Source organism: Schistocerca serialis, chromosome 6 (genome assembly GCF_023864345.2).
Source record: "Schistocerca serialis cubense isolate TAMUIC-IGC-003099 chromosome 6, iqSchSeri2.2, whole genome shotgun sequence".
NCBI classification, from domain to species: Eukaryota; Metazoa; Arthropoda; class Insecta; order Orthoptera; family Acrididae; genus Schistocerca; species Schistocerca serialis.
Window position 1 is genome coordinate 534,733,073 of NC_064643.1, and position 16,178 is coordinate 534,749,250.

Below are 16,178 nucleotides of genomic sequence, written 5' to 3' on the forward strand. Positions count from 1 at the left end.
ATTAAACACCCATTGTACTTTCAGATTAAAGGAGACCACCCACTGAAAATCAGAAGCTTGAGGTGTTGACAGGACACATATAAAGAAAGAAAACTTCCTAGCTTTTGAAGTAAAACTTTTTGGAGTTATGAGTGTATACACACACACACACACACACACACACACACACACACACACACACACACACACACACACACTCTCTCTCTCTCTCTCTCTCTCTCTCTCTCTCTCTCTCTCTCTCTCTCTCTCCCTCCGTCCTCTGAAAGCTAGAAACTTCCTACATCCTCCCTCCTTTTGTACATCTACTCTGACCCTCTTAGTTGTGGATCCTTGACCAGGCTCTTTTCCACATGCACATGCTAGTAAAAATCAACTGACTCATGCTGTTGTGGGAGATGAGCAGGTATGTGGCTCTCACCCTCCCTGTTTTTTAGAATAATTGGATTGTAAAATTCTCCAGTAAATGGATTTCATGCATATTTATAAATTTTATTAATTTGGGTATAGGCTGTAAAAATGTTTTCTCCGGGGGGGGGGAGGTGAACTGTGGTTCTGCTGTTTGCATTTTATAGCAAAATTCTTGATGATTTGATTAAATAAACCAGCTATTGAAATACTCGTTTAATTCAAATTTTACTGTGGTTTACATCTAATAGACTGTCTCTCACACATTCTTATGGGTTTGCAATTTTAGGGCTGGCTGATGGTGGGTAATAGTCAAAAAGCAACAGCATCTACAGTGATGAATGAAAAGAGTTCACGATCCCATTCAATCTTCTGCATTACACTTACTCAACGACAGGTAAGTTATTTTTATTACATGCTGCTATTTACGACTAATAATGAACTTAAATTCCTCATAAAATAAGAAAAAAACATTAAAAGTTGTTAAAATACATATACATTATTTTGTTTGTTTCTGTCAATGTGCCAGAAATTAACATACTTTATTTTGACATGTCACTTGTTTCAGTCACTTATTTCAGTCACTTATTTCATATCTTTTTCTCTGCCTACAATCCCTTCGCCTCATCATTCCCCCATTTTTCCCTTTTAAAAATCAAAATAAAAGTATTTACCATTTGTGCAACTAAAAAATTCTAATCATTGAACTGTGAATGATTATGTAAGTAACTATATGAACTTCCAAATTGCTGCCTGATATCGTGAAATAGGATTTTGTTTTTTCAAATTGCTGAAACAGGAGCCTTTGCAGCTGATAGAAACCAATTGCAGGTAGGTGCAAAAACTTCAAATAACCTCAGGTTTTTAGGACTTTAAAAAGAATGAAATGTGAGGCTGAAAGGGTAATAGAAATCTGGAAGAAAGAGAAAAGGGGGAAAAGATATACAGGTTCAGTGAAGAGAAATGATAGTTTGTAAGTAGGGTGGCAGTTGTGATTTTAGCCACCTTATTTTACAGCACATATTTTGGTTAAGCTGTATTCGGTCCTCGTATCTGGGTTAGACCTCAGCCTTTTCAAAACTTCTCTCAAAATGTGCAAACTGTGAGGGGAAGATCCCCCAATATGCAGCATAGTAGTCTGTCCTTCGAGGATTCATTGGATATCTGTTAGGAGAAGCCCCTTGACCATGCAGAGATCATACACTTGACGGTGCCTGTCCCTGCAGGAGCTCTGGACACTGTCCATCATGCCAAGTGACGTTTGCTGTGGCTGGGTGGTGCCTGTGGGAGTAGCCCTCTGAGTAGATGGCATCATGGTGGATATTTGGCATCAGGAATGACCAGTTATTAGCTGGTGGCTGCAAGACTGCAGTAGTCTCTGGACTGCAGTTCAGTGCAGATCATTGCAGCCTTTAGAACTTCCCTCCTTGCCCACACCATAAGAATAAAACAAAACCAAGTGATTTGCAGACACTAGGCTGCAGTCACAGTGCTATGGCCAGAAGCCTTGCCTTGGTCATCCCTCTTTCTCTGTTTCATTTGCTTTTAGATGCTGTCCAACCTTTTTGTGCTGCATCCCATTTTACATTTTAGGGTGAAGGCAAGACCTTAATAATGTTGACAAATAAACAGTTGAACAGTTTTTATAATTTCTTCAAGATAATTTGTGTCATTCCCATCCAAGCTTTGACTACAATGGATGGAGGGTGGGATGGCTGGGAGGAATGGCTCCCATCTCATACAGAGACCTGGTGGACACTCAACTGGCCTCGCCCACCTATTGACTTGTTTGTCTCACCTTCTTTTATTTTTAGTCCAAATGATTTGTTGATTACGCTTTAGTTTTCTCTCTCTCTTACTATTAAGATTTATCCCAGCTAGAAGGCATTTTGTAGCTGTCTTAGCCATTAATCAGGTTGATGGGGGTCAGCTGCAGGCGAGGTTTCTCATGGTACAGGTGAGACCTAGGGAGCCCTTGTCAGTATTCTGACTAGTATACTGAACCATCTCGTGCTTCCACCTCCCGCAATTATTTCTCAGCCCTGGCATAAATGTTGCCTTTATTTTACCACTCCTTCATACTTTCATAATTTGATCAAATGTCTTCCAGGCATCAATCACTAACTCCAGATCTACCTCTTGACCAAGAGACTGGTGACCTTGCTGTTTTGTCCCTGAATCCCCCAAACAACTCCCCTCCCCATCCCATCCCCTCCCCTCCCCTCCCCTCCCCTCCCCTCCCCCTCCCCTCCCCACATGCCTATTGCTGACCAAGGGTCTGGTGACCTCACTGTTTAGTGCCTTAACCCTCCAAACACCCCCCACCCCACCCCTCCCCTCTGTCCCCTTATCTTCCATTAATGTTTAATGCCCAGAAAAAATAACAGCCAATGATGGACCATCATTTCAGAGCAAATATCTCAGTTTTACCACTATGTGAAGAAGTAATGTTTCTTGACTCATCTGTGAACATAAACTACTGGATCTTCATATTAAACCTATGCAATGCACATTATCTTTCCTATAATGCATTCTGTTGGTTATCATTGAACATATCACTGACATACTTGCACTGGTTATACCTAACTGAGAATAACAAGGTTATTAAGAACTAGTTGCTTACAGAAAAGGTACCATAGTAACAACCAATAAGAGAATGCCCTTGGTTTGACCATCTGTTCTACTCAGCACTATCATACCACTCTGCCACCTCAGGTGCTGTTTACTACATTCAGCTGCTAATGCCTTGTGATTTACTTTTCTTACAGTCATGTTTTGTTTCCGTGTGGGGAGAGTGTATTTTACACAACAGATGATCAGGAAAGTCTAGCAAAAGTACAGAGAAAAGTGATAAAGCTAATACAGTCTTGTAAAGCGAACTCAGCACTGCAGGTCAACAGGTAGCATGTGAATGTATTCAGTACACAACTGCAGAGTTGCTGTTTCTGACATAGCATTAGTGCTGTTAATGGTGAACCAACAGTGTCCTTCCTTTCCATGTTTGACTGTGCATGAGTGTCAACTAATTTGTTGTTAGAGCACAGGTATAAACAACCCTATGATTTTTTTTTAAAATCTCTCCCTCACACTCTCTTATGCTCAAGAAATTAGATGGATCAGTCATTTGAAGTCAACTTTCTTCGTGAAGGAATTCTTCTTCTTCTTCTTCTTCTTCTTCTTCGGAATTCTTCCTTTTTCAGGGACATGACCCTGATAGCACTCATTTTTTTTTTTGCAGCACATTTAAAAAAGTAATTACTGAATGAAAAACTAAAATTCCATTTCATTTGCCTCTCTTGTTTAAATACCCAAGCTGACCTTCCAAAGCGAAGTGAATGTCATATTTGGACTACAAAGATTCTTGAATGAACAGCACCAAGCAAAAGACTCAAAAAATGAATTATTTACATTCTGCTTTCATTTCTGGTCAGTAGATCATGATATAACAATTACTTTGATTTTTCTTATTTCTTTGTGTTTAATCCCAAATATTTTGTCAGCTGACTCTAAGGGAAACACTGATTATTTTCGTTTCGTAAATGTAGAAAATTAAGAACTTGTGTAGCACATTTATATTTGTAACTGTAAGTGATTCTTTAAACTGTGTTTTCTTCATGTTTCAGAAAGATGTTCTTAATGGAGAAATTTATGAACATAGTCGCAGAAGTAAAATAAATCTAGTAGACTTAGCAGGCAGTGAACGTGTTTCACAAACCTGTGCAACTGGCGAGAGATTGCGGGTACGAAACAGCTTTTTTCTTGCACTTGAGTTACACATCCAGTTTAAAATGTCAGTGGGAAAAAAGTCTCTTGACCATTATGTAGGAAACATATTTATTAAAGCCAGTCAGTTCATAACTGTTTGCTGTTAACAACTATTTTATGTTTCCTGGCATTTTTTCAGGAAGGTGTAAGCATCAACAGGTCCTTGCTAACTTTGGGTAAGGTGATAGCGTCGCTTGCTGAAAATACAAGCAACAAAAAAAGACACTTCATCCCCTATCGAGAGTCAATTCTCACTTGGCTGCTTAAGGTGAGTACTATTCTTGAAGAAACAATTTTATAGCTACAAGTATACTGTTTATTATCCGGAGTATTTCGCTAGCTAATGAGTGTATTTGTTGTAGAAAACTGGTGCATTAAAAGTACATTTATGCAAGGAATAGAAATGGCACATTTCTGACGGTGTGAACATTGTCAGTCTCACAAATTGCTTCTCTTCCTCAGTCTCAATCTCATCTTCGTTTTCAGGCGTTCTTGATTTTGATTGCATCGCTTGTTCAATTTGAGGCTGAGACTGAGGAAGAGTCACCAAACGTATCATATCTACCTTATGCTGGCCAAGTATCCAGAAAGATTGATAGTCTTGCATGAAAGCATAGCATCTAAATAAAAAGTATTCTTTGTAAAAGACGATCTAGGTCTCTGTAAGCTGGGTGTGTACTGATTCTATGCAACTGTGACATCGTCTTGTGTATAGCAGACCACAGAAACAATCAAGAAAAGATGTGAGATACATCAGCGACACACACAACTAAAATACTCAAGCAAATCACATCAGCTGTTGCGCGAGCACTGCCATGACTATAATCATGAAATGTAATACAATGAGACCAGTGCTGTGGTGTAAATGTCTAGTTTCTGGAACAGCATAATTAAGAAATCTATCAAAATAAAGTTATCAGAAAACCTAATAAAGAGGGATATAGGTTTCAATTTAAATAACACTTGGGACTGGCACTCAATTTATTAAAATCTCAATAGCCATTACATCCACTAGAGTATGGAAATTCTGTGCAAATTTGAGTTTCAAGGAATATATGAGAGATATGGAAACAAAAGCATGAAAGGGTGTAGGGAACATTGGGAATTGAACTTGGCTATAAATAGCAGCACAAGGGACAACAGTAGTTCAGTTTGGTTGGAGTCCAGCCAGAGAATACACACACATAACAGCGAAACTCGTAGAACCTGAAGAAGATGGCTGGCTCAGTCATCAAAATATTGTGCGTAAAATGGAAACAATAATTTGGCAGAACACCTGGAAGCACACAATTAACTGCAGAAATTACTTTCACATACTAACAGAATTTACACAGTTGGAATTAAATACCTCATGTCAAAAAGGATTTTTGTTAAACAGAATATTTGCTGCAGCAGTTGTATGTAAGAAGTTGAAACTGTGTGCCTAATGAGGATTTGATCCTGGCTCCCAGCCTTTTTCTGGCAGTACTCCATCTATAATTACAGAAGGAGTATGCCCTGTGACAAAATTTAACACTGAACTACTTTGTGAGGCTTGGTTGGATGTTGGTAATTGGTAGTGAACTGCCCAGAACAAAGAGTTAGTGAAGGTGTCCTGGAGTCTCCAATACCTGCTTTTTAAATTCAGGGAAAATATTTTCTTTCGTTAGAAAGAATTCTTTTGTTTTGGAGGTTTGGGATGTCGAACACCGATTAATTTCAGTACATTGGCGGTTGTTGTTCAGAGAAAATTGTCTCATAGCTGGAAGAAAAAAATTGTTTGACAAGCTTTGGTTGGTGTAAATCTTAGGTGTTTGAAACATTCTGAAAAGGGTATGAATAAATGTGTAAACTGGTATGCCATACAAGCCCACAATGATTTAGGTATTTGTTAACAGTGAACAAGAAAATGTTCCTTATAATTCATAAGATAGCATCCATATTTTCATGGAATGGAGTTTCAACTGTTAATTTCCGTTTTTAGTCCTGGACCATTAGAAGAATATTCTGTCACCAGACACTTCACAACCTAATCATATTTTAGAAAATTTTCTTCTTTCCTTAGCTTGCTCTCTGAATCCCCTTTTTTGCTCTCTGAATACCTCTTTCACTAACCGATGTAGAATGATAATTATGTATTTTTCTTGATAATTTGATTATCTGCAGCACATCATGCTTACTAATACTTGCTTATTTTATTGATTGGCGACTCCATGTTGTCTTGTGCACTGCGACCAGATAACAGGTATGTTGTCACTAAGCTTACGGCAATCACATAGACTGAGCTTAGTGACAACAGTGCATCCCAATTTAAGTTGTACAATATAGCACTGAAGATGGTCACTCACTGACAGAAAATCGATTTTGCAATAGTAAAAAATATACGACCAATGCTGTCTCTTTTTTCAAGTATACTTGCTTATTTTGTTTTACTACACAGTGGCCATTCTTCTATAGAACCTGAAATTTTCAGGGAGCTAGATTTTACCTGGAAAAATTGGGGAAATCTTGGGGAATTTTATAAAATGTTGGGGAATTGCACGTTTTTAACCCAGCATTGAAACTGAAATTTACTGTGTTTTATGAATCATAAATTTTAAAATATGTAATATTTCAAACTCGCCGCACCTGGAATTTCCAGGTGTTGCCCCTCATAAGTTTGAGTAGCCATCTTGTACTATCATCATATACACTGTCGCTACACACATTTTGTATAATTCTGGTCGAATCACACTCTCATTCTGATTCAGGAAAGTGCTATTTCTTGCTCTTTACACTTAAAAAAAATATTGGTCTTAAGACAGGTTGTATGCTGCAGACAATTTAATTGCTGTTTGTAATGATAGTTTTATGATTTTGCAAAATTTACATTACTAGATATCAAAAATTGAGAATATTTGGATTTTGCAAAATTTACATTACTAGATATAAAAAATTGAGAATATTTGTTCTCTGATACATGGATTCTTTGCACTAGCTGTGAGAGCTGTCTCTTTATACACACCTTCAGTATTGTCTGTAGCGTTATCTGTCAAATATCAGTGTCTTGTAACCCCCATTTAGGTTTCTACAAGAATAGGCGCTGTATTGTTTTTATAAGCAGAAGTACTGAGAAACCATCATTTCTTCATTTTCAGGATCAGTGTACCCTTTATCCATGTAGATTGTTGCAAGGTGGATTGCATTGTACAGTATTATTTAACAATGAAAACTGAATTAATTTTGCGGGAACAATTGTTACAGTGTACAACAATAAACTAGCAAAACAAAACGTAAAATTCATTAATTACAGGAAAAAAAGTTAAACCTTTTAAGGACCGTCCACTTGCTGTGCAGAAATCCATTCCAGTACGATTATGCCATAGGTGGTAAATCATTGGAAGCGGTAACGACCGTAAAATACTTAGGAGTTACTATCCGGAGCGATCTGAAGTGGAATGATCACATAAAACAAATAGTGGGAAAAGCAGGCGCCAGGTTGAGATTCATAGGAAGAATTCTAAGAAAATGTGACTCATTGACGAAAGAAGTAGCTTACAAAACGCTTGTTCGTCCGATTCTTGAGTATTGCTCATCAGTATGGGACCCTTACCAGGTTGGATTAATAGAAGAGATAGACATGATCCAGCGAAAAGCAGCGCGATTCGTCATGGGGACATTTAGTCAGCGCGAGAGCGTTACGGAGATGCTGAACAAGCTCCAGTGGCGGACACTTCAAGAAAGGCGTTACGCAATACGGAGAGGTTTATTATCGAAATTACGAGAGAGCACATTCCGGGAAGAGATGGGCAACATATTACTACCGCCCACATATATCTCGCGTAATGATCACAACGAAAAGATCCGAGAAATTAGAGCAAATACGGAAACTTACAAGCAGTCGTTCTTCCCACGCACAATTCGTGAATGGAACAGGGAAGGGGGGATCAGATAGTGGTACAATAAGTACCCTCCACCACACATCGTAAGGTGGCTCGCGGAGTATAGATGTAGATGTAGATGTTGACTGTGCATCATATCTTGCTGGAAGCAGCCAGTTAAGAGGATGGTATAGTGGTATAGGATATCAGGTGACAACCTCATAATGTTATGTATATGTGCCAAAAATACTACTTGTTGATATGGGGAGGTACTCGATTACTTCCAGTGTTTGCTGCATGTTGATGCTTTTGTCACTGATATGTGTAGAAATTTTGAATTTCTTGTGTTGAATTACATTGCTGGTCATTGAACTTGCAATGCAACACAACTGCACATTGGCATGAAATATGCCGTATGCTTGGATATGCAAATGATTAGCATTTCAGCACAGCCACATGAAGTTGAGTAATGCCATCTGAGAGATATTATGGAGTGGGTTTCTCATTCAGAAAGAACGTTTGAATGTTGTTTGCTTTATGGGAAGATCACGGTGCGCCACCTCGTGCATGAAGGAGAAATGTCTACCAGCACATGATGGAATAAAAATGCATTACGATCATGGCCCATTGAGACTAAGATTTATCATTCAACAATTTTGTTCGTTGTTTTGCTCAGATCCCATGACTGTCAGATAAATGTGGAATTGATGGATTTAGGGGAGGGTCTTACTCAATGCCACGTAGGATCTGAATCGACCTGTGTGACTAGAGCCCAAGAAAGTTAGATTATTCAGTTGGCTTTGCAGGATTGCACAATCATGTCACATGCCTTGAGTCACGAACTGAGCTTGTTTGCAGCAAGTGAAGTATCTACATGGCCAGTGCAATGGCACCTCAGGCACCACAGTTTGGAAACAATTGTTACGGCTTTGCAAGAGACAGCAGCAGAGAAACACTGGTCATGTCAGTGGCACCACTTTCCAAAACTGTCTACTGCATCATGGTGGATCTGTACACGTGTAGAAGCTTTAATGAAGACAAGCATTGCCAGATTGTATTTGTACTGTCACACAGGCTCAACACCTGGTGTGATATTGGTTATCATTGCGTAAACAACACTCGGTTTCACATAGCTGCTAATTTAGACAGCAGACATTGCAGTTCTGACTTACTAAATCCGGTGGGTGTGCTGTATTTTCAAGGTATCTGTGACAATCTACCACCAAGATAATGCGAAATCGCATTTTGTTCATACTGTCCTATAGGTGGAGTTCAGCTGTTGTCGCTGGCTGGGGTGGCCGTGCGGTTCTAGGCGCTACAGTCTGGAACCACGTGACCGCTATGGTCGCAGGTTCGAATTCTGCCTCGGGCATGGCTGTGTGTGATGTCTTATGTTAGTTAGGTTTAATTAATTCTAAGCCATTTGAACCATTTTTCAGCTTTTGTCCTGGCTAGCACATATCCAGATCTCTCACGTGGTGAAAGCAGCTGGTCCTGGATTGCCGACACACTTTGATGCCTCATTGACAGCCACTACGATTGATGAACTCTGATATAAAATTGAAGCACCATTGGTTGATGTACCCATGTCTGTTATCCTAGCCCAGTTTAACTCAATACCCAGTTAAGTTGCCCATGTTCAGCCATCCTGATTTAGGTTTTCCATGATTTCCCCTAAATTGCTTCAGGCAAATGCTGAGATGGTTTCTTTGAAAGGACACAGCCGACTTCCTTGATGGGTTTAGGGTAGGGTCTTACTCAATGCCACGTAGGATCTGAATCGACCTGTGTGACTAGAGCCCAAGAAAGTTAGATTATTCATAACGCTGATGGGACCGATGACCTCACTGTTTGGTCCCCACTCTCAAATCAACCAACCAACCAACCCACCCACCCAGCTAAGTTATTCATCCTTGCTGACAGGTGACAACTCTGTGTACTGAATTTCACACTCCTTATTGCTCCAAATTGCCTAGAAGTTTAAGTCTGTATTATTTCTTCTAAATTGTGAGTGTATAGTAAGTAAAACTTTTTAGGTTTCAGTCTGAATTAGGTTACAAGAGTGTTTCAGTTGCTGCGAGCAAAAAAACTTACTTTTTTCAGGAAATTTTTGTTTGCACTGGGAATTTGAAGCTTAACTATAAATGAAAATGTCATGTTATTGTTTCACCTACCCATTGCATCTTCAATAAGCTATTACCAACAAATCTTTGGAGGTAAATACATGGAAGGCACTTTATAAACTTTTGGCCAGAATTCATTAGTCAGAACATGTGCAGCATACTTTGTTAAGTAACTTCTAGTTGTCTGTTCATGATATTACACAGGTTTATTCTTCTAAGGGTATTACAGTTTATGACAGAACTGAAGGTATCTCATTTGTGTTGTCACATGTATATTCGACATTGCCAATAGTCCCATTTACAGATACAGTAGTAATATTTCGGTTTTTGGTGGGAGTGAACCATTAATCAACTTGCTGTGTTGATATATTAGTAACACACTTTTTATCAGCTGCTAGTATTTGTATAACTTTATCTGAATCCATATTTGTGTGAAATTATCTTTTACATTAATTCATGAACATTTAAATTCTTTATGGGGAAGACTATATTATTGGATTAGTTGTAGACATTTGTTAGACATAAGGGAGTGGCTTTCCTTGCCCTCTTTAATGCTGACATTATCGCATATTGTCAAAGTGTTTATATATATCACCTTGGAATAGTTTTATACTGATAAAAATGATTTTGTTGTACAACTGAGAGTGGTTTTCCACTACAGTCCCCCTACAGCACACTTTTAGACTGTCCACTATGCATTCACGTAATCCTTCAAAAACTACCAACGTCTGTTCTCATTCTTCATTATAATTACTTGTTCACCCATTAGAAGTGGTCTGTGTGCACAGATTCTTCATTATCATATTGTGAACAGACTTAAACATTTTTCCAAGTGTAATTAGTTTGCCATCTCTAGGCTGCAGGTTGAGGTGACCTCAGAAAAGTCTTTTATGGTTCAAACTAATGAATCATTGCTGCATCAGTGCCCTATAGGAAACATTGTCACATTAATATTGTCATACCAGTTGCACCAAATACAGAATCAAGTAGGGCTAGCACAAAATAACTTGGCACCTGATAAAGCACATTTTTACCATAAGTGCTGGGCAACTCCACCCCATTGTTTAGAACAGACGGCCACCTCAGTTGACTGTCACCTGCTGACATCCGCGCTTTGAGCATTCTTGTTGTCTCTTTACTAAAAAGCATGGCATCACAGTTTTCAAGCACTGTAGGTCCAGGGAAAGTTCTTCGTAATCAAGCATGTGTGATTATATGCAAAGCCACTAAATTTATATCAGAAGAGGAAAAGCAGGATGCAAAAATCTCATTTAAAAACGTGCTTGAGAGAGCTGCTGGTACCACTAGCTATTCCAGTTGCACAATAAAGAGAATGGGGGGGGGGGGGGGGCAGGGGGCAACATGATATATAGAATCCCAGATAAAGAAGTAACAAAAGTATTTATTTTAAACTAGGGAGCCTCTTACAGAAACTAACAAAAGAGCAAAAGAAAATAATTATCATAGTTGCTGATTTTAATATAAACATAATACACAAATCAGGGAATTTATTGATCTGATTCAAGCATTTTGTTTCAAGCTAAACTTTACAGAATTCTTGAGAGAGAGTGAACAAACTGGAACATATATAGACAACATTCTGAGAAATTATTCATTTGATGATACAAAAAATACTTTACTGATTTGATATTTTTGATCGTTCTGCCTTGTTTTTGCAGTTACCAAAAATAAATGAACCAACAATTAAAAAATGTGCATCAAACAATGATTCAGTAAGGAAAATATAAACTCATTTTATTATAGGCTTTAAGGAGTAAAGTGAGTAGTGGATCATAGTACCAAAAATTCTAAAACTTTACAGATTTCTGAATGTTTTTCCACATTTTTAACGAAATATTTCCCCCTGCAATCTGCTATAAAAAATGACACACAAACTGAAGTAGATAACTTCGGTGTAAAAGTGTCAAGTGTCTGAAAAAGACATTTACATAATGAACTGAAAAGTAATAAAAATTAAGATTTTATAAAGTATGCAAAATGGAGTAAAACTGTATTTAGAAGGGTGGTAAAGTCAGCAAAAGAAATGACACACACAGAATTCATTCTGAACCATACAAATAAATCTAAAGTAGTATGGTTAACTGTAAAATCTGTCACAGCTGGCAGTCCACATATCTCCAAAATTAAGATAGGGGACAACTCCATTGAAAATCCTGTAGAAATAACGGAATATTTCAGTGAATTTTTCATAAATGTAAGTGCTTACCTAGACAATGTCCATCCCTTTGGATTCATTCAGGATAAGAGGTAAGTTCTAACTAAAGTTGAACAAATTACAGCTAAAGATGTATAAATAGTGGTATTATCTCTTAAAAATAACACATTAATGTGTTTGTGGGGGTGGGGAGCAAAGGGTCCCTCTACTCTAAGACCCCCTCCACAGTTTGGCAATACCCTTGGGGCCAGCCACGAACATTTGTTGAGCACTTTAACCCTCCATTAGTCATGTGGGTGACGATGTAGGATCAGGAATAGAATTGTTATCTCACACTGAGTGAAAAAAATCTTGATTCCTCCACTAAAGACAGGCACAGACACGTCTCAGGCCTAGTAGCTTCCTGAGATATAAGCCAGTGTAGGTCTGACTTTGTGAGTTAACGTTTGACCTTTGAAAGTAAAATTCGTACAATTTTAGTCCACCTGCCTTATGATGTAATCATTCTGCAATGCCTGAAACAAATGTGATACTGATGATGATATCCAATCCTGCAGAGTATGATTATACCAATGAAGAAGATCAGTCACAGGAGGATATTTATGAGGATAGTGAACACAATATGGTGATCCTAATATGGAATCAGAACAGAAAACTGATACAAATGAACTTCAGAAAGTTCATGTGATAATGCTAGTGACAAGAAAGATAGTAGCAACCCATATAAATATTATTTTAGTAAAAACTTAAAACTATTGCTAATGTGACAACAGGTGTCCATAATATTATAAAAAATTTCTCAGGCCCTAAAATGAATGTTAGGAACGCAAAAAAAAATCAATGTCTAAAATTAATTTTCACTGATGATATTGTCACAAAAATCATGACATGCCCCAATATTTGCATAGCTTCAATTAGAGAAAAGTTCTTATGGGTTCCTTACTCAAGAGTTATAGACCGAATAGAAATTAAAGCTTTTTCAGGAATGCTATTTATTATTGGAAGCTTCTGAAGTTCAAGAAAACATTTGCATCAGATTAGGGACAGTTCCAAAGGATCAGAAATAGAGTAACAATAACTCTTATGCTGTGACAGAAAAACTGTACACTGGCGTTGCTCCCACTACTCACAAACGGTGACCGGCTGTTGCAGAGTGGACTATGGCTTCAGACTGTGGATATAGTCTCATTGGCCCTTTGTATGGAAGTGATAATAGATTCTTGTACTCTGATCATGTTGTCATGTCATTGTCACTGCACCATTCAAATGGAGTTAATTACATCGAGGTACCATAACAGTGAATGGTCTGCCAAATAAATAAGATTGGACTTTGTTGATTGCCCAGACAAGTGCGAGACACTGTTTCTCAGTCATAAAGTAATTCTTCTTGGACTTTGATAGTAATTTACAAGTACAAGCAGTCACTCCTTCATTGCATTCCTGTATTTTGACTGCCCGTTAGCATCAGTGTGCACTTACATCTCAGTGTTCTTGTCAAAAAATGGTAGGACTCTTGGAGGTGTCATTTCTTTTGCCTCTCCCTGCAACAGTTCTAATGGCTGTGTTGTGCGATTGAAACCTTTAATTAAGTTCTTGTAGTAAGAGCACATCCTGAGGAAACCCTTTAATTTTTCTGTATCAGGATGAACTACATTTTTGTTTACTACATACCCCAAAATTTTAAATTATTGGGTGACAAAGGAGCAGTTCCTCTGATTCAGGCAATGACCTGTTTCACTGGTACACTTCAGCACAGTTGCCTGGTAGCTTAGATGATATTTAAAATGTCTTCAAGAAAACAACAGTGTCATCCAGATAGCAAAGACATGTTGTCTGTTAAAGATATCAAAGCAGGTTGTCCATCTTGAATTTGAAAGTGGTTGAAGTGTTGAGCAAACCAAATGGAACTAACAAGGGGAGGCCACCAATTGTGAAATTAAGATTCGATTCATACTGCGCATAATAAGAGCTCATGGCCAGAGGTGTAATGTGGCAAAGCACCAAGATGCACTTCTCAGCCGTTGTCGAGAAAATCGACAGTTAAAAGAAACTGTTGCGGTGAAATACTCTCCGCGATTAATGATTTTCTACAGCGTTGCGGCGGAACGGTAAGCGCGCGGGTTCGTAATCCGAAGGTCGCCGGATCGAGTCTCGCGTTATGCAACTTTTTCTTATTATTTGTTTTTTGTAATTCAAATGTGTGTACACACACACACACACACACACACACACACACACACACACACACACACACATGTGTGTGTCAATCAGTTGCAACAAGTATGCATATAATAAGTTGTTGAAAGGCGTTTCTCGTGGAAAAATAATACTTGAAATAAAACACAATATCACAAATAATATTCAAGTGGATACAATTTATTGAAAAGTTCGGTATACACTCGCACATAATTAACAATTAGTGACCAGAAGTAGCTGGAGTATCGCACGAACCAGAGTGATGGTTATCATAGAAACATGGAAAGCAGAAAACAGCACGACATCGAGCACATCTGATAAACGATGCATTTTTACAAGAACAATTGTTTTTTAAATTATCTGTTGAGAAACACGCCTGATTGACATTCTGAAAAATTGTTCTATCGTTTGTCAGGTTTGATGCATACCATGTGTATAGTATCATATCGGCAAAAATCGGAGAAGACAATTGGCGGTGGACGATGGACTGGATTTTTATACAATCGTCTCTGGAGTTGATGTCACGGTTTCGCTCGATTAAAAAAGCACAATTTTGAAGGCGCTTGATCAAATTTTTTACCTGCCGGTAAAAATACACGTCACACGGTTGGACGAGAGGAGTGCACTTTGGAGGAATGACTTTCATAGTGCACGTTGGTAACTTCTTTTCGTCCTGGAACATCTCATCGTATAACACCGGGTTCGTTTGCCCACACCGAGAGTCGATCAAAAGGTGAAATTCTTTCTTTTGTACGTATGGTACATACATTTGAATTACAAAAAAAAAAAAAAAAAAATGCACGGCACGAGATTCGATCCGGCGACCTTCGGATTACGAACCCGAGCGCTAACCGTTGCGCCACGACGCTGTAGAAAATTATTAATCGTAGAGAGTATTTCACCGCAACAGTTTCTTTTAACTGTAGATTTTCTCGACAATGGCTGAGAAGTGCATCTTGGTGCTTTGCCACATTACACCTCTGGCCATGAGCTTTTATTATGCGCAGTATGAATCGAATCTGAATTTCACAATTGGCGGCCTCCCCTTGTAAGACACAAATGAATTAAGGACATTAGCTGCCAGTGGATACTGATTTAAATCTCTGGAGAAAGTTGAGAATTTGTGCTGGACTGGGATTTTAACCTGGGTTTCCTGCTTACCAGGCAGAAGCACTGAACAAATAGTTCTCTTCCAACAGACAGTGTAAGGTTTCATAAATTTGCAGCCACTGATATATGTCCATTTGGTTGCTTCTGTGCAGCCATTGGTAATTGATACATGAAATATGTGGCTCATCTTTCTTCCTGAGTACGCAAGGGAAGACCAACAACTCTCTGGTGGCTGAATAATGTCTCACAACATCTTCTCTACTCATTTAAAAATTGTAATTCATCTGGAGGCTCCCTGTATGAGTGACTGACTACTGATCTTTGGTGCTGCCTTAGTGTTCAACAATAGGTTGTTGAGGCTATCTCACCTCCACTCTGGACTTAAATGCACTTGTAAATTGAAAGAGAATAGCAAAAACTCACTCACATTATTCCTCGCTCCAGCTGGGGCATGTTGGCAGCTGGATAGTAGTGTCCTCTGGTGTGCAGTTAGTAATGGTAGCATGACATGGTCTCCATTGATGGGCCTAAGCTGACCTACCCGGATCTTTGGAGATGAGTTGT

At 38.6% G+C, this 16,178-nt stretch overlaps 1 protein-coding gene across 1 annotated transcript in view; it reads left to right on the forward strand.

Annotated features, from left to right (window-relative positions):
• The window catches only part of LOC126485140 (kinesin-like protein KIF14), a 251,822-nt gene that overhangs the window by 11,714 nt on the left and 223,930 nt on the right, over window positions 1–16,178 (forward strand). Inside the window, exons 5-7 of the mRNA XM_050108803.1 lie at window positions 695–802; window positions 4,029–4,145; window positions 4,310–4,438. Coding sequence (XP_049964760.1) covers window positions 695–802; window positions 4,029–4,145; window positions 4,310–4,438 — 354 coding nt within the window. The remainder of the gene's footprint in view (window positions 1–694; window positions 803–4,028; window positions 4,146–4,309; window positions 4,439–16,178) is intronic.